The sequence below is a fragment of the Eurypyga helias genome, unplaced genomic scaffold, assembly GCF_000690775.1.
Source record: "Eurypyga helias isolate BGI_N326 unplaced genomic scaffold, ASM69077v1 scaffold17233, whole genome shotgun sequence".
NCBI classification, from domain to species: Eukaryota; Metazoa; Chordata; class Aves; order Eurypygiformes; family Eurypygidae; genus Eurypyga; species Eurypyga helias.
Window position 1 is genome coordinate 24,859 of NW_010239375.1, and position 24,562 is coordinate 49,420.

General features: G+C 36.6%; 1 protein-coding gene across 1 annotated transcript in view; it reads left to right on the forward strand.

The window, feature by feature from the left end:
• Nucleotides 1–283: 283 nt before the first annotated feature.
• LUZP2 (leucine zipper protein 2) overlaps nt 284–24,562 on the forward strand; it is a gene marked incomplete at both ends in the record, with an annotated part of 24,673 nt that continues 394 nt past the window's right edge. The window contains 3 exons of the mRNA XM_010148139.1: nt 284–346; nt 3,450–3,512; nt 20,755–20,829. Coding sequence (XP_010146441.1) covers nt 284–346; nt 3,450–3,512; nt 20,755–20,829 — 201 coding nt within the window. The remainder of the gene's footprint in view (nt 347–3,449; nt 3,513–20,754; nt 20,830–24,562) is intronic.

The window sequence follows — 24,562 nt, forward strand, 5'->3', positions numbered from 1 at the left end:
GACATTGCTTTTGGTTGCTAGAGTGTTTTGGAAGGTTTCTATGTGCAATCCTGTTCCTGTGGAAACAGGTTTTAATGTAAAGTCGTAGCCTTTTAGAATTGTGTAAGAGAGGATATTGTGCCATGATGCATCTATCTAGTTGTCTTATCTGTGTCTTTGCTGGTGACTTGAAGGTGTTATCCATGTATAAAATAAAACTAGTATGATCAAATATTTAAAGGGTCCCTTAATATTTCAGTAACTCTCAGTAATAAAACTCTACTTTCCATCCCCACCCCCTCAGAACAAAAGCCTCAAAAACAAGCTCCTGTCAGGAAACAAGCTCTGTGGTATTCACGCAGAAGAGGTAAGTAAGTTTCCTCTCTATTTTAAATCTAACAAACCCAAAAGAAGCTTATGTCAAAGTCTTCTACTCGGGTTCTGGTATAGGTTATATATTGTGTGTGTTTGGTGAGTGTTCCTAAAGCACTCTCATTTCAGTTTATATCTCTGACGTTCATAGAAGCAACTCAAATGTATTAGAAACAGGCTGCAAACTCAAGCTTTAGGGAAATAAAATAAAGCTTGGCCATGCTTATAAAAGAGTATGTATCGCTCTGTAAAAGCACATTATATATTTCTAACGTGTCCCTCATCCCCATGCATAGAATAATAGCTAAATGCCTTTTAAATGTAATGTATAGAGACAGAAAGATTTATTATTATTGATTCCTAGAATTTTTCATTACTTCAAGGAAAAAAAAAAAGGGTCACTTTACAAAATACAGGGAAAGAAATTCCCCTACTGAAAAGGGAGCTAACAGAGATAGTTGATGATACAAAAGTCCTATTTATTTGCAAGTACATAAATGTACAAGTAATTGCATTCATGCAAGCAGTCCCTTTAGCTATTTAACTTTTCATGAAAGAAGGCATTACTATACATGAATCTAACTACTCATTTACATGACTTGAATCATAGGTTTTTTGCATATATAACTTTTGTGAAAGTCACTGTACCTTGCCAGAATGAAACAGTGGCGTAACACTTTTTGTCTAAAAGTTTCATAATTATGGTTGAGTATGCTTTCTTCATTAATGACTCTACTTTTTAACTTAGAGATCAAAACTTAAGAGGTCAAAGTATTGATTTCTAGTTATATTAGCTATTTAGCCTTAACTGAAGATCTGCACCTGTTCTTTCTGAGAAATCCTCAATGGTTTGAAATAATAAGGTTTTGGGTTTGGTTTTTTTAGCTAGCTTGTCAAAATCTGTTATCTTCCTATGTCACCATTGTTCCTTTCAAACACGCCACAGTATATGAATACAAATAAATTTTCTTTCCTTGTTTACTGCTAAAAAAAATGGCAGTGTGTGCAACATAGCTTTCTGTTTTCCCTGCTTTTCCAAATTTGTTATTCCTAGCTGCATAACATCTTCAATGTTTGGTAATTAACTTGAAGATTTTTTTCCCTCATTATGTCTCCTTTAATATTTGCAACATAAATGTTTTTAAATTTAAGGGTGAAGCCTAAGATAAAATTAAATTTAGTATAGTACAACAAGTCTTGCTGTCAGAAAATTTCAGAAAACTAAACATAAGCCAGCTAACTCTCAAAGCAGCAGATTGTGACTGTATTTTAAACCTTAAGAATCTCGGACTTTATGAATCACCCTGGCAAAGTTGTTGCTTTTAAGTGGGTTAGTGCCATTAGAACAAGCAAAGGTGCTACAGAAACATCTTTTTGTTGTTGTTTTGCCAGTTAGGTGGTGTCAGTCAAAGAAACGCAATGTATTTTCTGCTCTTCAAGTACTGTGCTCAGCGAGCATAACAACTTTGTGAAATCAGTATTCTTTTAGTTATTAAATTAAATACCCTTCATGGATAGAATTGCCTACCAGGAAGATCCTGCTTCGTTCTGCTCTCTCAGGCTGCAAGCAAACACTTTCAGTGAACCCTGCGATTCCTTGTTGTCCAGTTGCGTAGCCGGGGAGCATGCTTGTGATCCTGTACCGGTTACATGGCTGGCTCTTCTTCTCCCAGAATTCCGAATCCTGGAGAGAGGAAGGCAGGGTGGTGCAAACGCTGGGCTTCCCAGGAAGCAGAAAAAGGGGCACATGCCAGGGAAATATTCCCAGATGCTGTGGTTTAGAGATTGTTAACTGCCTGTGTCTAATGACGTGCTTATCTGGCTGACTGCACTGAAAGGTTTTGTATAGCCCCTCCCTACAGGTGCAGAAAACCCACAAAACAACCAAATTTTATCAGGATTACAGGTCATATATGTGTTTTTGAGTCACTTATATTACATACTGCATACATTTATCTTCATAGCTCTTAATTTTATCACAGGTTTGTGATTCGGCAAATGAGTGATACCTTGACTGTAACACTTCAGTTACTCTATAGCTGTTTTGGTTACCTTGTATGTCACAGAGACTGTGCACTTTCATAGGCACAACTCCCAGAACAATTAAAGTTGGTTAAGGTTTTCTCACTGGTCTTTAGTAGGTGTGGAATATATTCCATAGTTCTACTGATTGCATTGTTCAGCTCAGCGACCAGGTCTATGGAGTGCAGGCAGCTAAGATGTTCTGCTGTGTAGATGCAATTACGTTAGAAAGAAGTGAACTGATCTTGGCTATTTGTTTCCAATTTTACAGAATGCAATAACCAATTTACCCTTACTTTTTAAATATTTAAAGGAAGTTCTAAAATTTTATCTTTAGATTCATTCATCCTTTCCAAAATTTTGTCATTGAATTTGACTACATCAATTGGAAAGACATCAAATCTTTCTAAAGGATCCAATTTATGAAAGGTATACAACCGTCTGTAGTACGGTATGTTTACGGATGTGCTGTGTCAGTAAATGTGGGATAGACTTCTGTTCCATTCCAAAGACTTCCAAACGTTTGGTATTATATAATGCAAGAAAAATTACTGAACATCAGTGAGACTGTGGATTGTAATAAAAGGAAATTATTACTTTGATAAAGAGTGATATAGTTGTGTGTAGTATGAAAAAAACTCTAATTATATTTTGTTAAACATTACTTAAAATTATTTTCAGCATAAATTTTACAATATAAATATTGTACAAAAGTTTACAAAATAAATAATAGCCTAAACTGATATATATCAGCATAACTGCCTATTTTAGAGGACATGGTCACAAACTGAGCACGTAGTTCATTCGGATACTATCTGGAACTCCCTGGTCATTGAAAGAAGAACCTATGCAACACTATGGAAACTTTTTCCCACTAAAAAAGAAAATTCTTTGTTGAAGGTGATGCCTTCAGTTATGCTTCATTGAAAGTATTAAGAACATCTCATGTCTAGGATGTGTAAGCCGAACAGTTATTCACAATTCTACTAACTAACATGTATGTTCTTTAGGTGACTGCCAGTTTACATTTTCCTTGATGCATATGAAAACTCTGATTTTATTATCCTTCCTTCCAGTCAAAAAAGATCCAAGCCCAGCTGAAAGAACTTCGTTATGGGAAAAAGGATTTGATTTTTAAGGTAAGTTTTATCTCACTATAGTTAGCTAAAGTATTAGATTTAATATAGTATTGAAGTAATGTAGGAATATGATAACTGCCTTTATTACTGTAGTTCTAGGAAATAATTTCTTTCAAACCATAGAAAAACAACTCAAAGAACCAAAGTGAGACATAATACCATAATGCAATTTCAGAAAAACCATATATTTTGTTTACTTCTTTCCTTTTTTTTGGCAAACCACTATAACAGAGATAGTGCTTTTTATTAAATTGCTTTCTGAGACAAAGAGAGAAGATTCAAGGCCTAAAACGTTGTCTGGTGTCTTTGTTTTTAAATAGACAAAAACAGTGGAAAGTATTTAGTTTATGAATATCTGTATTTACATGCTCAAATAAATCAGTGGTGTAGTAAAATGATGACCAAAATCTATTGCCCTATTCCATAGATTGTAAAACATTTTTCCTCTTGCAAATTGAACAATAGAATATTCTTGTTTTTCCTTTGATTAGCAGTCCTCCAGGGCAATGTCAGTTATTGTGCAAGAAAGATGTGGACTTATTGGAGTGAGTCCAGAAGAGGGCAGCACAGATGATCAGGGTGATGGAACACCTCCCCTGTGAAGAAAGGCTGAGAACGTTGGGGTTGTTCAGCCTGGAGAAGAGAAGGCTCCAGGGACACCTTATGGCAGCCTTCCAGCAATAAAAGGGTGCTTATAAGAAAGATGGGAACAGAATTTTTAGCAGGAACTGTAGCAATAGGACCAGGGGTAATGGTTTTAAACTAAAAGAGGGTAGATTCAGACTAGGTTTAAGGAAGAATTTTTTTACAGTGTGAGTAGTGAAACACTGGAACCAGTTGCCCAGAGAGATGATAGATTCCCCACCCCCAGAAACATTCAAGGTCAGGTTGGACAGGGGTCTGAGCAACTTGATCTACTTGACGATGTCCCTTTAAAGGTGACCTTTAAAGGTCCCTTCCAACCAGAAACATTCTATGACAGTCAATAATTTAAGCAAATTTTTGCTTGTGATAAACTTGAGCAATGGAATGTTCCAATTCCCTGTTACATGCTGAAACATTTTTACCAAAACTGAAGTTTTTAGGAAAAAATGTGTGGCTTATAAAACCCAAACGAATAGCCGGTCTACCTAGCATATTAAAAAAAAAAAAAAAAAAGGGCATTGGGGGGAAGGGGAGATGGCAGGGCAAAAAGAACGAACATACTGATATTTTGCTGAAGGGCATCAAGTCCTTGTTAACGCGAGGAGAGTTAATCCCCGTTAAAGGAGGAGAGAGATTCAGGTCACCTGACTGGAGGCTGCTAATCGAGTAGTGCTTTTATTCCTGGCATAAAGGTTGAAGACAAGTAGTCATCTTCAAAGCGAATAGAGCTAGAATTACTTACAAAGTAATTAGTCTTAATATGAGGTCCAAACTGCCTTCTGGAAGTATTTAACTCTCTCTACTGTCGCTCTATTCTATGCACAGTACTGTAAAGATGGAATAACGTAGGCTATTTAAAATAGGCAGTGTCATATGTGTATTTTTTTTCCTTTTCTTTTTCATGCGCATGTTGATTCCAAGGTTTTTCTGGAATGTTTATTTTTGGTTATCATAAAGCCCAAACCAGGGAAATAGATTTAGAGATAAAACCCAAGCACATTATACATCTAGGCAGTTAAATTTTAATGCCAGCTAGGATTAATAAAAATAACACATTTTTTTCTTCAAATTCAGTTTAGCTATGATTGAGAGTCTGAACAGAGGAAATAATGATTGCTTCTAAACTCGCCTGGGTGTGAACGCTTGTTTTCTTTGCCTGAGGCAGAAGAATCGTTCAGTACTCCTATTTACTTGCTGTTTTCATTATGCTAACATGCAGTGATCCCAAAAAAGGATCTGAATTATGCTAGGTTGTGTAGTAAGAACAGCAAGGGAACACTCCTACCTCTGAAATCAGCTTCCCGAAGCAGAAAAGGAAAACCTGTACATGAAGAAAATGAACAAATGGGAGAAGCTATCTAGCAAGTCACTGGTATATGTAAAGTGAAATCCACCTTCTCCTGATCCTAGTTCAGTAAAATGTGACAATTTAGTGGTTAAGGTGTAAAGGTAAAGGTTTTGTGGTGAAGGGGAGAGAGTTTATCTGCGTTATAACAGAGGCAACGTGTTTAGTGTGAATGTGCGTAGAAGCAGGTCTCATCTGACTGGATATGGATGTCTGCACTGTAGGCTCCATGCCTGATCCTTGGTGAGTCTGGGAAATAGATCTCCTAAAGGAGAAGATTACATCTACCTTGACCACATGAATTATGCCTTAAGCTCTTAGACCTGCATTGAATAGACACAGTTCTTCATTACACTGGAATGCCAGGGCCACCACCTCAGATGTAGTTTCCAAGTTACATGGGGTGAGTTTTGCTCTGAATGTACTTGCTTGAAAAACATGGAAAATGTTTCTTGCCTTTTAGGGAAATTATGAAGTAATACAATTAAAATGCTTTGAGAAGTTTAAATGGATGTCTAAACTTTACGAATTGTGAAGTGGACTCCAAAGCCGCAAGGTCTTTTTACAGAGTAAAGGAAATTTGATTTATAAAGAAAAGTGAACAGCAAAGATATTCTATCCTCCTAAATAATCATGTGAGACATGGGAGTGGGTAGGTTTAGTGTGTGGATTTGCATGTCTTTCAGGTCTGAAGTAAGAAATACTGAATAGAGTAGAAGCCGTTTCGTGTATGGTGAAAGATTTTTACATATCTGTCTGATCAGATGTATAAAAAGATGTGTAATCAGAGGTTGCTAAGTTTGAGCAAGAACAGCTGCTATTTCATTACTAGTTGCTTTGAGAATAGAAACTAAACAGATTTCATGTCATTGCTGTTGAGGCTGTTTTGTGAAGCACTGGTTCTTTCTGATAACAGATTGAAACAGTGGATGGATGAATAGTCTTCTGTCGGCACAGAGCTTTAACAGTGTGGGTGATAATCTCCTGGCTGCTAGCTGCTGTCATGTTTGAGGACATATACCCTTTCGTCCTTCCACCATGTTCCCACCCCATTAAACCTTATGATTTCCGTCTGCCTTGCTGAGGACTTTAGGAAATTCTGTTCTCTGTATAGCTCTGAACATTGCAAGCTACTCATAGCAGCTCACCAGAAGGATGTAAACTTCATATAAAGGGCATGAGGGACCAGAGCCATGACCTTCTGGCCGTGCCCAGCTATCTATTGTTTTCTGTGGTGGAATTAAGTGTGAAGTAAGTAGGGTTTTTTGTTTGCTTTGTGTTTTGCATAATCAACATGAAGAACTAGTTCTTAAATTCTGGCAGCTAGTTGTCAGTGACTCTGTACTGACTAGAGTTATAGGGATTAAGTGGGAGGGGAAGATGAAGAGGGCAAAAAGACAGCTTTCTCCATTAATACTTCAGTGAAATGGGAAATTATATCTGCTTTTAACAGTAAGTGACAGTAACTTAACAAGTGGTAGAAGGGGAGGCTCCGAGGAGACCTCATTGCAGCTTTCCAGTATCTGAAGGGGGCCTACAAGGGTGCTGGGAGAGGACTTTTTACAAGAGCCTGTAGTGATAGGACAAGGGGTAATGGGTATAAATTGAAATCAGGGAGGTTTAGATTAGATGTCAGGAAGAAATTCTTCCCAGAGAGGGTGGTGAGGCACTGGGACAGGTTGCCCAGAGAAGCTGTGGATGCCCCATCCCTGGAAGTGTCCAAGGCCAGGCTGGACAAGGCTTGGAGCAACCTGGTCTAGTGTAAGGTGTCCCTGTCCATGGCAGGGGGGTTGGAACTAGATGGGCTTTAAGGTCCCTTCCAACCCAAACCATTCTATGATTCTATGATTCTAAATAAAACATGAGTTCATATTTGGCATGTATTTACTTTTATATTTTCAAAATGTTTTATAATCTTTGATTAATTATGTGGCATGTGGGTATGTATATCAATATTTTTCATTCTCTATATGTGATATAATGCTATACAACAGATAAGTGAATGTTGTAGAACTTGTGATGCACTCAAGGCTATAGAGTTTGTCAGGATCTCTACTGAGATTAGAATTTGAGGTCCTGCCTCTTTGTCAGAGTTCAGTCCCTTAAATCATGTAGTGTAGTTTCCTTAAAGACTTGAAAAAGGTTGAAATTTGCTTTGTATTATAATGAGAAAAATATGGAATGATTAACACAAATTTTCACCCAAGCGTCTTAATTTTATAGCTGCCTTTGTAAACAGGTACTAGTTCTGAATGAGTCCACACTTAATTACAATAATTTTAATTATGGTCCTAAAATCCTGATACTCTAAATTTAAATGCTTTTGTTAAATGGAGTTCTACTTTTGTTTCAAGCATTCATAAGAACTTGTTTTCAAATTGCTCCATTACTTCATTCACTGTCTTCCCATCACTTGGCTTTAGACTCCTAGAAGTCATCACGTTTCACTAAATTAGAAAAAAAAAATTCATGAAACACAAACATATCTGTGTGTCTAATAGGAATATGAGATGAAGAAAAATAATTCCAGTGATAACTTTTACTATCAGTTTATACCAATGCCTTGTATTCTTGAAATTGCTGTTCTTTAAAATATACAAGGTGAGAATGGTTCACTGTTACATCTTGAGGATATCGTTGTTTACTTTCTTGTGATGAATTTCCAAGGTTTCTGCTTCAGCATTTCAGAATTATGAATTACATCTACTGCTTAATCTGTTTTCCCTTTTGTCATTTAAATTCTGAGACAAAATACATTGATACTCCTAAAAAAAAACCCCAAGAAGTTCAAATGTGGGCAACAGATAACTATGCCTAGCTTAGGGGGGATATAACATTGGTGGCTTGGGAGAGGAAAGAGGGAGGGAAGAGCAGAACCTTGCTCCCAACACTTGACAACCTCTGCTGCTCAAACAGTGGCATAGCTTGTTTCCATGCTGGTGCTCTTGAACCCACACGCTTCTGCGAAGTGCAGTATCACAAATTAAAAGCAGGATTGCCATTTATCTTCTGTTTTCATTTATATTCCTGAGTAGTGTTTCAGGTGCTGAGCCCTCAATGCCCCTAAGGGACTAAGCAGTACCATGTCAACATCTCAAATTTAGGCTTGTCTTATAACTGCTTACACAGACTTATATAAGAAATAGAAGGCAAGTTTAAGAATAATGTTTTTTTTTCTTTCAAGGAAGTACTTCGATCTGGGAAACACCTGAATTTCCTTTATATTTAAGGGACAAAATACTTAAATTCTGACATTTATAGTGAAAATAATTTCTAAATTATTTGAAAAACCTAGTGCAACACCAATCAATCCATTATTTGGATGTGTAAAAATCAGTTTAAACCATGCATTTGATATGGTTAAGTAGAGCTAAAGAAAAGCAAAATTATGTGAAATTGGTTTCATATCATACTGACTGGATGTGGTAAATATTTAAACCATTCCTCCCTCTGAAGTAAAATCGATGCCACCATATGTGTTTTCCTTCTTATTAGCAGGAGTTAATTACATGCCACAGTAAACCTATTTCCTGGAGTTGCAAAGTATTTATTTCTGTGACACAGACTATGAGTGTCTGCATTCCCTACAGAGAAAGAGTGAAATGATTAAAGAAAAACAAACAAACAAAAAAACACCCACAAACCCACTACGGACCTGATGTAGCAGAGAACTTGTGTTAAACATTAAAATATAAATGACCTTGTTGTCTGGGCTTGAAATAATTGAATACATAATTTTAAACCTTTGATAACATTTTGAAGAAGTGCCTTATGTGCTTGTGCATGGATGAAGGTGCAAAAGTTTCACGTTTTTCAATGCAATTTTGCTATTTGTATACAGTTGGCAGTCAGGCCATCTCATAAATATACATTCACTTCACCCGTGATTTGCACCTGCTTGTATTAAAATTTGTTATCTACTAAGGAATTCAACTGGCCTTGCATATTTGAAAAATTAGTCCATTTAACACATTTTAAAAGGTTCTTGGTTATGCCTTATTTTCTTGCAGAAAGCTTTCAAAAAAAGCAACATAGTTTTCCTTTGACTTTATTTATAGATTGATTCATTTGGCACAAAAATAATGCTCTTAATTTTGTTGTTGCTTTCACATCCCCCTGTGATGGTAAATGTAACTTCTGTAGCTCAGTGTTAAAAGGAGATGGTTAGACAAAAGAGAGGAGTTTACTATGGACCTGTCGTATCAGCTTCCCTGAGAGGATACCACAACTTAAGATCTTGCTTTCAGACAGGATCCCTAACCTGTAGTGTGTTTATTTATCCAATGAGTTTCCTCAGCGTATGGATCTTCTGCAACCTCCCTTGGGAAATTTAGCAATGCTTCTTAGGAAAAACAGGGGGAGGGGGGGGAAAAAGCTATTATAAAATAACGGTTATAAACAAAATGCAAAAAATTAGAGGGTTTTGGTTGTGTTGGGTTTAGGGGTTTTTGGGAGGTGGGTTTTTTTTTCCAGTTATCTTAAACCAGTGACTTTATTAGGTATAACAAGTTCAATAAGCTATAGGCTGATCTCAGCACATTGAAGTACAACTGAATAGAGTCTGGAGGAGGAAACCTACTCGTTATTAAACATTTAATGTATAACATTTTAAAGCATATTTTTTTGAGAGAGAATAACTGAAAAAAAAAAAAAAAGGGCTTGAGATAGGAAGGTGTTTCTTAAAAGGTTTCCCTGGACTGTGTCAGAGATAATATGATGAACAAGCAGAGAGTAGCAAACTGAACCTTCTTTTACCTATATTTTAATTTATTTTATGATGTTTTCTATTTGATAAATTTAATCTTATTGCTCTACTGTGGCTTGTATATTTTTCATTGATGGGTTTATTAGCAAAAAATAAGTTATTTTTCACTAGACTGAGTTTATTTATTCCAACAGCCTTTGCTTTTGTTACAAAGGAGGATGATGGAAAGAAAAGTGCCCACAATACAAGTAGACTCTGATAGACAAGGAAATTGAGAGTCTGAAAATATTATCACAGAATGTTCTTTTTAAATATATAAGTAAGAAAAGTTATTTTGTATTTATGGAGATCAAAAATTCTTATACATATGTGGCAATCCCATCAGCCCTTGTTCAGTTCTGGCAGAAGTTGTTTCCTTAGGAGGCTGAAGAAAATAGAAAGGATGTTCTGTATTGTCTGACTCCAAAGAAGGTTCAGTTATTCTTGCACAATGCTTATCTAATTTTTTTTAGAAACCTGCAACAGTTCAAACTATGTATTTCTGCTGCTTTGGTCTATTCTAGTCTATTAGCCTTAGTAGAACAAAATGTTCTTATACAATTTAAATCTTCCTTGCTGAATTTGAAGCCAATCAGTTATCATGCTATTTCCCACAGACTTGGAAAGTAATGGCAGTTATAAACTCCTTCTTTTAAAGAAATATTTTTCATGTTTTGAGATTATTCACTTGTGCCTCTCAAAGTGTTGTTCTGTTTGAGATTAACATATGTAGATTTTTTTTCCTAGTCTTGCTTCTCAGTACATATTTGCACACCATTAATGCTTCATGTTAGTCACATCCAAACTTGTTTTTCTTTGGTCTCGATCCATTTTACAGTGCCTTAAAATGGGCACTGAAGTCCAGCTGGACATTTGACTCATGCTGAGTAGAGCAAAAGGACTTTTGTAGTCTGTACCCACAGCTGTCTTTGCTTTTTCTACAAAATCATGACATATTCAGTGGTGATACCATTCTGAGTCATTCATCCCTACTGTGATATATTCTATATTTGTTTTATTGATTATTCCTGTCTGTATTTGGCATCTTATGCTTGCCTGAAGTTAATGTCATCCTATTCCAGTTTCTTAGGACAAAATTAGATAAATCCCATTTTCTATGATAAACAGATTTCTGATTTGGTGTCACTAGAATATTTAATGAGTATATATTCAGTTCACTGTTCAGTTCATGAATGTTATATATACCAAATAAAACTCCGTCCCCTAGAGAGATAGGCTGATTATTCTTTCCAGTATTTTTTTTCAAAATATGAATGTTGTACTAATGGATCTATGAATTATGACCTCTTCAATTTCTCTCTTTCTGAAAATGGGTATCACACGTATTCTTTTCCAGTCTTCAGATTCTTTATCCACTCTGCTGAGTCTATAGGGAACTGAGACGTCAGAGCTTAATACCACTTCCTAATGGAATAAAAGTGATGATGCACAAACATGACTAAGAGAAAACAGTCAAGTGAAAACTGTTTTCAGTTTGTAGTTGGACAGTCAGATGGAAAAATTATCTCTTGTCTAAAAGAAAATGTCTAAAAATTTAAGGCTACACCTTAAATAAGAGGTACTCTAACACAGCATTTTAATATGGATGAAAAAGGGGCGTGTGTGTGTGTAAATAAATCATGTATCAACCCACACAATAAAATTTAAAATAACTTGGAGAAGAAAGGCTTTAATAATACTTTGAATGAAAGATATCACATGGAATTTGCCCAAGACCTTGGGAGATGAACTCAGTAATATTATTTTGAGTAATTATTTCAAACTATGATTTGTTCTCTTGTAGGAAAGGTCTTTGAATGTAAGAGACAGTATCATGGCTGCAAGTATTATGAAATTCTTTTCTTCATCTTTAGCTCAGGAATTATCATCTTTGTGCTAATATTACTAAACACCTGTGAGCAAATAGATCCAGTAATGTGGTGGTTATGCATGCAGATCAGGTTGTCTACAAACCCAGAACTACGGAGTAGTTTGCATTTCGTGCTCTGATCCCATTTGTATGCATTGGTTTGTGCAAAGTCAGCTAGAAACACTGATGACATTTTTCTTTCACAACATTTGCATTACAAGGTAATTACAAAATCAGTAAAGTTATGATTTATAGCTTAATCAGTAATTAATGCTCTTTCACAGAAGTCGCTGTATCTGGTCATGTGTGAGAGCCAGGAACACATTGCTAGGGAGAGCAACAGTTGGTGTTGGGGTGGTAAGAGGTGGCATGGTTACCTTTCAGGTATCTGTCATGTTGAGATTACGTAGTTAGCTTAGGGACCTTTTCCACATCTTCTGTTACGTGGTCTTTTATCACTGTATGATAAGTAAGTACTCTCTTTCCACCCGGGATGTAGTGTATTTTGACAGCATTGACAAAAATATACGTAGAAAGTCTCATGTAGATTATGTGTGTTTTGCTGTTTGCCTTGGTGTTTCTTTTTCTAGTGCAATGTTTTTCAAATGTTCTATTTTAGCATTTTGTATATTGTTGCTATGATGTTATAATCATTAGTAATGTGTTAATGTTAGCACATGATGTTATCAACATGGGGGAGCCTGCAGATCTAGGCAGAATAGGTCGGTGAAAAATACTTACAAGATATTTGAAGACATGGGATTTTTTTAATATGAAGAGATAAAGTGACATACATGAAGGTGGAGAGATAGCACCACACATGTATTTCCCAGTAAGGATATTGGATTATATATTAAGATATTTCATCAATATCTTCACTGAAACAAATCTTCTACTATTCCAATTTTTAATGGTTTCATGCAGTTATGGAAATCAGATTTGCGAAATGTTAATATTGTTTCAGTACTTAGTAATGCAGGTCTATTTGTTTATTGCCAGTACATTTTTTTTTTTTACAACTCAGTTTTGAGCATGAAAAATTTTTGTAACTTTTTAATGAACTCAAAATTCCAGTCTTAGAAGTTTTTATATGGCCCTGAGGTTGTGGCCTTAAGGCTATAGACTTGTGTTAGATGATAATGCAGTCTTCAATAACTTGTCTGTGTTACCATGTGAGACGTTGGTAGTTAGTTGCCAGTGAGACAGAAGGTTAATTAAATCTAACATCAACAGGTCCATGTTTAATTGGCAGCATAGAGCTATTCAGTCAACTTACAGTCCTTGTCCAGCAGCCACTAAAATGAGGAGACGTTTACTATTGATAATGAAATTAAATTTATTGGGACTTTGACTGATATTTTCAAAATGGTTTAATTATAATAATGATTGTGAGTGTGCCTAGTAGGGTTGAAAAATTTAAAAACTTTGTCACATAAAGTATTGAAAAAATCCAAACTCAGAGAAAAAAATAAGACCGGGGGAAAGACTTGTAAGAAGCTGAAAGATGAGTCAAAGCCTCATCTTGTGTAAACATGTAGCAGGAAAAAGAGGGAATGTTTTACGTGAAAACTATGTTCCTGGCTCCACGTATGCTGTATGTCAAAAGGGGGCAAGTTATTGTATAGTAATACCCATGCCAGAAAGTACACTTTGAGAGCAACTGTCTTGGCACAATCATTTTTCTTCAACATTTAAGCTTCTCCAGTGGTAGGTGCTGTAGAAATTGCCAAGAAAAATGTCTTTTTCTGTAATATTAGAACTGAAGACATTTTAGGCTGAGGATATCAAGGCAAGACCTGCTGTCAGCTGCTGAGCACTGAGGGAATGGTCAGGCACAACCATGACAAACTGTGAAAAGTTAGAACAGGCACCAGCCACAGTGTCCACGACTGTTGGCTTTCCCTGGTACTGGAGAAGTTAGAGGAGCAGCCAAGGTGGTACCTCAGGCACCATGTCCTTGGTGGTGCCTGGCAGACATTGAAACCCAGAACCAGCCTCTCTCCTGGCCCTGGGGTTCCTTAATGAATGATGCTGTGGAGTGATCACCTGGGAGATCACCCAGCTCCAGGCAATCAGCATCTGGAGCACATGGGCATGTGTGTCCCAAATTGGGTGTGCTTCTTAGCAGAAGCAATTTTGAATATCAAACAGAAGTAAAAATTGCTTGAGAGGATAGTTCTGCATCGCTTAGTCTCCCCCTTGTTTGATCCGGTTTTCTGGGATATCACTGACAGCAGATTCGGAGCCATCTGTGTGATGATCTCCACCATGAAGTTCTCAAAATAAATAGAATAAATTTAAGCTGCGTTTTGGGAAGGATTTTTCAATTTTTGTGTCACTCGCTTTTTTTTGATTTGGAGGCACTTTGCAATAATGAATATTTTAGTGTTAATGAATACTCTATGTGTTGGGTGGAGGTTTTATTTATTCATCAGCTGACTATGAGGTGATGTTTTTGAAATGGAGAGTTCTAACAAGTTCTCTCCTAACAAACACTTTTGCATTAAGTCATATTGCCAGAAATGCTACTTCTGTTTCCTTTGATTTATATTTTCCTGGCTGATACATATAGTCTTGACTGGAATGGTCAAATCTTAGAAATATGCCCCAAAACCAAGAGGCTGAAGCTTTGGGCAAGACATGAACTAATCCTCTCAAGAAAAGAGGAAGTAAATGTTTCCAGCACACCAGCGGCAGAGGTGTAGAGCATTCTGCTGTGCCTGAAATGAATTTTAAAGTGCTTACCCCTTCAGTGTTTCTTCTCTCACTGCTAAGATAAACAATCCAATTGCTTAAAGAAGACTGATTTAGGAAAGAAAGAGCAATGGGTTGTTGGAATCATGTGGATCGGTTTTCCATTGGAAATTCGAACTCATACTAAAACCTAAGGTGCTCAGGGCTGATCTGAAGGCAGGAGAATCCCCTGTGGGAGATAAAAAGGCAGACCAGGCAAGAAGGTGAGTGATGGGGTCCTTCTCTTTGTGTGCATCCTCCGACACATTTTCTGCAGAGAAACAGTTGCTTTCTTTTTGTAAGAGGTTGAGCACTTTACCAAAACCCCAGCGAACTGCTGTTTTGCTTTCATTTTAATGAGTTTTATGTGAAAGGAAAGCTTACGTGTCGGGGAAGGAAAAGTGAAATTTCAGCTAACAAAAAAGCACAAAGGTCGTCTTTTGTTTTTAAATGTACATCCAGAATAGACACAAGTGAGAGATAAAAGTATTGTGACAGTAATGAGCATTAAGAAAATGTACAAGCTGTGAGACTTTGCAGAAACCATGTTTTAACTGACTTTTCTTCTTGTTGTAAGTGCTGGAAATATAATTCAGATGTTGCTGAATGTCTGGGTTTTGCTGCATGTCTGATTAAATGGAATAGCTGCCAAAAAGTGTTATTCTCAGTTACATTTAACACCTTGTGCCTACAGTAAACAGTACAATTCAGAAGCACAAGTCTCTGGTTTTCTAAGATACAAATAATGTTTACAGAATAAGCACCATAGAATTGTGTTTAGCAGGTAATTTATTCAAGTTTCCAGTTAAGTGGTTTCCAATTTAAAAAGCTGCCCTAGTTAGAAAATATAATCAATTATAAAATAAAAAGTTGAACAGTAAACATTTTATCTTTTTTCTTAAACATTCATTTAAGTCTTATGCTGGAAAAAAAAATGGAGTTCAGAATATCCAATCTATTTAATGTGTGATTAAACATCACTTAGTCAATCACATTTTCTAATTAAGCAGAATGTGTGATAATTTTGTCCTCAGTAAACAGCAATCCTTGGTATGAAATACAATACATACTTAAAAGTTTTGTAATAACCAAATAAAATCCCTATTTCTCATGCTTAGAAGTGAAGAAAACCCAGTATGACTGTTTAAGTGTGTGAGTAATCCTTCTAATGTGAAGCCATTACCTAGCCTTTACTGGGAAAAAAACCCAAACATCACTTTGAAATTTTGTATAAGGAAAGGGAGTAATTTTTTTTTCTTGAGTATTTTAAGCAGTTACAAGTTTAAAAAAAACAAAACCGAATCAAAGCCCAAAAGTCCCAAACACAAAAAACCCACAACCAACAGCAAAAGCCATCACTATATACCTTATATTCCACGCTGACGTGGTGTATAAAGCTCCTGGGAAAGAAATGTCAAAAAGCCTTTTAGAAAGCATGGCTTGGCTGCGCTAACAAGTGTCCAGTGTTTGTAACAGCTGCACAGCCATGCAACCACATCACCCGCCTGACCTGAACCATAACCCTCAATTATTCTGGGGGTGGAATTCATACCCCACTATTATCTGGGATCAAATAAGTCTGAAATGTTAAGGTGGGCACTGCTCCCTCTGTCCTGCCTCTGACCTAGGCAGCACAGGCAGTGTTTCATCGTACTAAGGGGTCCTGTTTCTGGCACTGCTCAGAAGGAAATTTTTCAGTGAGTCATCGTGCTCTTGGGTTTGTTAAACTGTACATGGAAATAGGATCACAGCCTGGGTTTGCTGACCTGTTCTTTCAGAAAAAAACTTTTAACTCACCCCTCTGGTGAGAAGCTTTAGGTTTTGTCTGACTCCTGAGAAAAACTGGGAGGACCTGGAGGAGATATCTGTGGAAATGCCTATGGACTAGGTGAGGTTTGGGAAGACAGTTCAGATGTACCTTTTCCAGGTAGAATACCAACAAGAACACTTAAAGGAGCTTTATTTGGTGCTTTTGTAAAGTACCACATTGTTATCAACAATACATAATCCAACAGTAATATATTCATAGCATTTATGTGTGTATGTTTGCCCCAAGAAAGATCATCAAAAGGATTAATTTTTTAAAGCAAACCAAAGCTATAACCTCTCCAAAGGTACACAAAAGATGGCTAGCAAATGGGATTTTTTTCTTCTAATGTGACTAAGGAGGTGAGAAGTGTAAAGCTTCTAGCCACTGTCTTTCAGATTACAAAACTTCTCTCTCACTCCCTTGCTTTGTTGCTTCTGTGTGACTTTGAGGAATAAGAACATCCCAACTACCTATATTATATTGATATGATATTTATAAATTCGTGAACATTCAAGTCATCATCCCAAAGACATGTAGGCATTGCTTTCATACATTGTTTGGTTTGGTGTCGTGGTTTTTTTTGTTTGTTTTTTTTTAAAGTGTATGCAGAAATTCTCTCTGGTATTGATACTCCTTATAAAAAAATTCTATGTCAATTTAAATTTCTCTCTACTGGAAATCAGACCAATCTTTACTCTTTATATTTTTAGATTTATGCTTGGAAAATTTTAAATATGGTCATTTTAAATAATGTAAATCACAATGAGTAAAGGTAAGTACACACTTTTAAGTGAGTTAGGAAAGTGTACTTCACTGACAGTAATTGCTCAGTGCACTCTTTCAGAGGACAAAAAAAATATTTATCTCACTGTTCCACTCATTCCCTCACAAGAATGCCTAAGAGAAACTTAAAACTCTTAATATTTTCCAGGCTATGTTTTTTAAAAGCACTTTACTCCTTATCAGAATGGGCCTTGTGTAGTGCTACTGTTATTTTGTCCTTTTTCTTTATTCAGTCTTCAAGCCATACTAATTGAATTAGGCTCCTCTAAAAAACTTCTGAACTAAAAGAGCAGTGAAACTATGGCAATATGAATTCAGCCTTGACAGAAAAAAATTAAAAAAAAAATTCTGCTCTTTTCGGACTAAGATGTAAATAAATATCACTACTTTCAAGTTAGTGGTTCATCAAAAATACATTTTTAATGCCAGGATTTTATTCTCACTTGATGTCAGTTGGACTGATATCACTGGCCCATTGAGAGTTACAGAAAAAGTGAGTCCGTCAAAATATGACAGTGCCACCTAAAATAAGAATAAGGCTTGATAAATGATGCTTTCAGAAAGACTTTATTAATGTGTATGAGCCTGTCGTTTGGGAGAATACCTTTCCACCATAAAGTGAAAAGGTTTTCCTTCACATGAACAGTCTTACCATAGTATATTAATTCTTTATAATAGCAGGCAGTCATTAAAGAAATTAAACCTTTTCCTTCAACTTGTTTTATGACATGGCTGCAGTTTCATTGAGTGCAAGGTATTACATAGCACCAGACGTTCCTCTGCAGGGAAAGAAGCAGCAGTCGCTGTAACCACTGTTACCTGCTTTCTGTTGACTACTCAGATTTTCAGGGGCCTAAGTAATGCATGCGTTGAAGGAAACCAGACACCCTGAAATTCATAACTTCAGCTCCGGTATTCCTCTGATTTAAACTGTAACACAGATGGTGCTGAATGGAGAAGTTGCCTACTTGTCTGGCCCAAACGGTGTGGCAATCCATCATCTTCCATGTGTTTCTAATCCTTTAACAATGCACAACATCAGAGATGCCTTCCTGGCCTCGCATTTATCACAAACATCATTTTGTATAATCTCCTCTTTAATGGCAATTCAAATTATATATACTGTTTTTCAAATCTTGCTTCTCATTAATTGAAAAGCTATTCATTTCTATAACTTCACTGTAAAAATAGCTTAGTAAGTAGAAATAATTAAAATGTTAATGATGTGAGAAATTACTTGGTCTAGTTCTTGTATCTAATCAGAACTGTCTCTGCATCAGATGGAGTCCAGCTTAATGTTCAGTCTTTCAAACATTGACTGGGACTATGTTTATTGTGGTGTTATGTACTGTATTTGGTAACAAATGCAAATGTTGCTGAGCTCTAGAAAAATTCTCATGTATTAGTAAGATTCTCTCTAATAGGGCAGTGATAAGGCCAGTTAAATTTTGCAAATTCTAATGAAATGGAAGGATTCTTTCTGTATTGGATGATAGGTTGCCAGAGGAAGGAACCAAACCAGTTGTCTGATCTGTGTGTGGTGTGTGACAGTGACTGGTATCAGGTGTAAGAAACCTGATGCAGTGGAAATTAGGGACTGCATTCACAAGATACTTCCCTGCGCCTGAGCAAGCAGTTGACTTCTGCTTTGAAGCAAGATTGCCTAATCGTACATGGTTTTGACTAATGAAACTCTGGCTGCTCTGATAAATCCGCAGATAAATGCCTAATCCTGTTTTAAAATGCGACTAAGTAGTTCTTTACATGAGCAGGGAACTGAAAATTCCAGGCTTTTGTGTTTTATCAGCCCATACAGCCTAATGTTAATAAACATCACTTGAGGTATCTGCTGAGGATTACAAGCTTGCCTAAACTCACGCACATCAGCTATGTATGTGCTGGAAGTGCAGCCATTGCCCCAACACAGAGACAAGTTAACCACGTTCTGTGGGCTTTACACTGAACAGTGTTTATGTTCTGTGGCTATACATTAAGCTACGCTAAGGCGAGCCGAGTACTTGTGATCTTAAAAAGTCTGGCAAGAAAATAATATCTGGCTGGGGATGAACTTCGGAAGCCTGGGGAGCATGGGGTGGTGCTGAGGGAAAGGGTGCTTGCAAATATTTGGTCAAAAGTACAACGTCTTGTTGTTTAACTAAGACATGAGAACTTGATCCACTTATTCTGTATGAAGAATATGTGCATTACCTAATGAGAACTTCAGAGAGAAAAGATAACCGGTTATTCCAGTGTCTTTCCCTGTGATTCCCTTCATAAACAGGGAAAAGAACTGGTGGGCTGTTTTTGCAGATACAACAGTAAAAGAAACCTGTGTCTTATTCCTTTTGGTTGCATACTAATGTGCTATTAATGACAGGGCTGACGACTGGAGAAATCTGGGAGCTCCTGCTTTCCTAAAATGGAAAGTTCTTGCAGAGAAGATATTTCCCTAAAGCGAGCGGTGTGTTTGAGTGTATCTAGCCCCTAGGAAGGGGAGAGAATATAATTGTCTTTATTAACTAGGATTTAAAAGCATCTTCTGAGTCCCTGCGCTCAATGCATTGCATATACATTGTAAGAAGCCAGATCTCCTCCTGAAGGACTATTCAGGAAAATAATGTTGTGATATATAAAAAACCACCAGTCCTTCCGCACAGGGTGCGGGCTGCTTGCCTGACCCTGACTTCCAATGCAAATCTCCCAAAATGCTTTCTCACTATGTAGTTGCATAACTAGTTATTCTTGTGAATTTTCCTTTCATATCTCCAAAGAGAAACAAATCTGGAGTTAACCCCTTGTGTACCAGCAGATAGTAGCATTTCGTAAGGTGTCTACATGCGTGAATGTTTGGATGTTTTCTAATTTCTCTGTTTATGCCAAATTACAATGTTACCATCTCGATGTTTAAAACTGCAAAATAACATTCCACATCACAAACACAAGTCAGATAAATGAACAAAATAATAAAAAACTTTGGATTAGTTTGAATTTTCCAAAAGTATACTATAACATAATTCTAAATATTTTATAGTATGGAGTTACTTTTGCTACTGACATTAAAATTAGAATAAACTTTCATTCACATAAATGAAGCAGTTTGCAGCCCAGTTCCCACATAAAAATACACTTTTTCTCAGGGAAAAAAAAAAAAAATCCCTTGAGGCCTGGTCTTGTTGCAAGCAATTCTGACCCAGTTCGTACATATTACTTGTAAAATTTATATCCTTTCCTCTCTCACAGGCACGGCACGAAAAATTATGGGAAAAAAATGCATTGTAGATTGCATCAGCTTTTTCTTTTTTATTCCCACAGGCACAACAGCTAACAGATCTGGAGCAAAAACTAGCGGTTGCAAAAGATGAATTGGAAAAGGCAGCCCTTGACAAAGTAAGAAGTGTGGCGTAATGTAAGCCTGTTTATCAGCTGTGAATGTTTTGTGTAATTTGACAAAAACAAATTAAAGTCTTACAAAGATTTAGATGCATATTTAATTGCACGTACCTGGGAGTAATGCTACTGAAGTCAGTGGAACTAATTATGATGCATGAAGTTAAGTACATCTGCAAAGTTACTTAAGAGCAGGGCAATCAAGTTAGAAAGAAACATCTCAAAAACCCATAAAAAGCCAAATGCTACAATTCTTTATGTGCAAAAATACAGTAACGCGAATGTGCCCATAACCAATACAATTTTATCTGAGGTTTAGTCATAGTTCCAAGTAGGATGTAGTATAAAAATGAATCAGTCTCATGTTAGGGTGGGACTGATGTCACAGAGCTAACTCTTCTGTGGACAGAGGTGCCTGCTCACATCAGGGATCAGAACTGGGAGGCTGTGGGAAATCCGAGGAAGGGGACACAGCAGGACACATTTGCTCCTGTCAGCTTTGCAACAGGGGAATTTTCTTCTAGATTTAGGGGACCTGTGAAGAAAATATCATGCAATAGGGAAGCCAAAAAAACTTCAGTACAATATTTAGACTGCTTTTTGTTTGTTTGGTTGGTTTTTTTCCTAATATTTTCAGGTTCCATTAGACATTATTAAAAAAGTATGTCACTTATACTAAAAGCTTTTTTCTTTAATCTTCAATTTTGCAATCACAAAAATCCTCCTCTTGACTGAGGAGTTGCATCCAGTGTTGCAGAATATCACATATGTAAACAGTGTTTGCAACAGCATTATCCAGAACTCTGTGTGCGTCTGGTGATATGTGTTTCTCATCAGTACACTGGACTGAACTGCTCCACATGTTAGTTTAAAATTTAAGCTTGTTCCTCCTTTGCCTGTATTACACCCAGATGTGGTTTCTCACTAGTGCCAATATACTATTCTGTAGCAATGGCAAGAGAGCAGTGGTTGTTGTAAAGATCTCTTAAATGCAGTTATTGACTGTAATTCAGACAGTTGTCAAGGAGAAAGAACATTTGACACCAGGAACTTTTAATGAGAATGCTATTAAGGGATTTGGTGTGCAAATTAAAAGGGGATTTGCAGCACACCCAACTGACTTCTCTGACCCTCTGTTACTTTCCTATTAAATATTATAGAATTTTAATTTAGGGCTCAGTTATGGTTTTGTAGGCTTACCAGAAGCCTGGTATCATCATCTTGCAAATTATCATTGACAGAGTCTTTGGATGGCATCATTGCTTACATGCTGCAAAAGTGCAATGGAAATGGCAAGCAGGAGTTAAACACAGTGTAAATTAAGGAAAAAGGCAAAGTTCATGCCAGTGAGAATTATGAAACTCTTTTATGAGACTAGAAATACTTGACTATTAGTATCTGCAGAGTAATAAGACTATTTAAGTAGCATGTAGCATTTTTCCCTTGGTTAAGAGCTTTTCTGTATGAATTAAGAGCTTAAAGGAGTTAAAGATGGCCAATGGTCCATCCGTGTCTTCAGCAAAGACTTGGCTTTAATTGTCTTGGCAATGTTAGCACACATAGTTTAAGGAATGGAAGCAATGTGTGAAGCATTGTGCGTTTTTGGAATATGAGCTGTATTTGAAAGGAATAATTGAGTCATCATATCTCAAACTGTGCCTATCAAATTGTATTTTTCTTTTGGGAGGGTATCAGGTTTTTCTATTAATTGTGCTGACAGTGGTCTTAGTGTCTCTCATAAGTCTATGTACACTACAGCACTTTTCCAGTTCCTGTGACGGACTCTTGGAAGACTGACAATGTGTCTTCAGATTTAGTAGTATTTAGCAGTGTTTTAACCAGCAACCAGCCTGTTTTGACCACAATCACATCTCTGCAAGTTGTTGAGAACTTTTTCAAAAGACATCCTTGTTTCCAATAGCGTTACTTTAAGCTGTACTCTTGTGCTGTCTGTTTATAGAACGTCTATCAGCAAAGTCAAAATTGAATTTTGCTGTCCACTGGATGCAAACAAAATAACAGCTTTTACCTTTGGAATGGCACTATGGCTGGCCATAGCCAAGGCAGAACAAGCATTGGATGGCAGGGGCAGGAGATGAGAGAATGAGAAATTATACAGAGGGGTTTCCAGACAGGAGGAGTGTGATTTGCAGGGAGTACTTGGGTCATATACTGCTATAATGACTGATATGATCTTCAAGCAAAATTAGACAGTGTGTTGCCTCTGCCAGTTTGGTGTCTGAGCTTAGCTTGACTATGTCGAATGGTGATTTATGTTCTATGTGCAGTCACTTCTTGAAAAGGTAGAGGAAAAGACATATTACATGAAAAGAAATATGCTAAGATCTTCTGTTGTCAATTAGAAATTACAAGATGCCTGAGTCAGATGGATAAAGTAATCCTTTCCCTTTTACACTGTCATTAGGTCACAGACTTATCAGTCTGACTCAAGGTTCATACATTTTAATAAGTAGTTATACACAGTGCTGTCCTCTGATGATAGTCTAGCATTCCTCCTCGCTGCTCGTATCTTAAGGGAAAGACATTCAATTTTGTCTGTTTGCAAAGAAAACAAATTCCATTCCATCTTATATGTCTTTGATTTTCCTTATTATGTTGTACATTAATAGTCTTTTTATGGTTGTCTTTGATCCTACCATTGAAATGTACCCTACTAACTGTTTTTGTTTTTTTCTCTTTAAAGAAGCACTGTCTTCTCAGATTGTCCCCATTATGGGATATATTCCCTGGTTCCAGTTCAGTGGATGCTTGTTATCAGACCTAATACATGGAATATTTTTCAGGCTCTAAAACCCAATTGATTAGCAAATAAACTAAAACCAGGTGGTGTATACTGAATGGTGGCACTTATTCATATAAGGATTCATCTAACTGTGAAATGGTTTTTTATTGTATATGTAATATTTCACATACGTAGTACGCAGTGTGTAATATGTTGTATATGCATACATTTTCCCCCAACTTTTGCCACAGTATACCTCACAATCCTTGATTTATGCTTCTTTAAAAGAAAATCTTTGAAGGTCAATACATGCTGATGCAGCCTGTATTGATAGGCAGATCCTAATACAAAGAATAAGAGCATGAATATTTTTTAAGGCCAAATGCTGCCTAACCTGACCTGAAGTGAGTATCAGGAAGTTACCTCAATATCTAAAATTTGACTCTAAGATACTTGCTGTGATGGAGCAAAGACTTAAAATGAGATTTCCCCAGTACTGTTCTTACTGTCTCGGTTTATTTCAGTGACGGACCACTATTTTCATTAATATATCTACTTGTATTTCTGTGGGTAAAATAGCAGTGTTCTAACCCAAACACTTCACCACCCTAAAAGTTTTAGTTTGGCTTGATGTACAGTAATGGGTCTGGACAATCATTTTCTTAAGAGATGGAAAGACTTGTGGTTTATTTACTATGTGGTGCAACAGCATTATATGCTTAAGGGAAGTCACCTGTGGGATTAAAATCAGTCCCTATAACCTGTGGGAAAATACCAATTATTTGGAACATTTTAAACAAAATACCATGCACAGTCTGCATCTTTGCAATACATGTGAACATCTACTTCCCTGTAACTATTATCTGTCAATGTCTGGACACTGTATGACATTTGGTAGATCATATTTTTGTTTCTTTTCAGATTAAATAATATTTTAAAATTATTTGCAATAATCAATGTGGATAAAACTGCATGGAGAAAAGGAAAGAG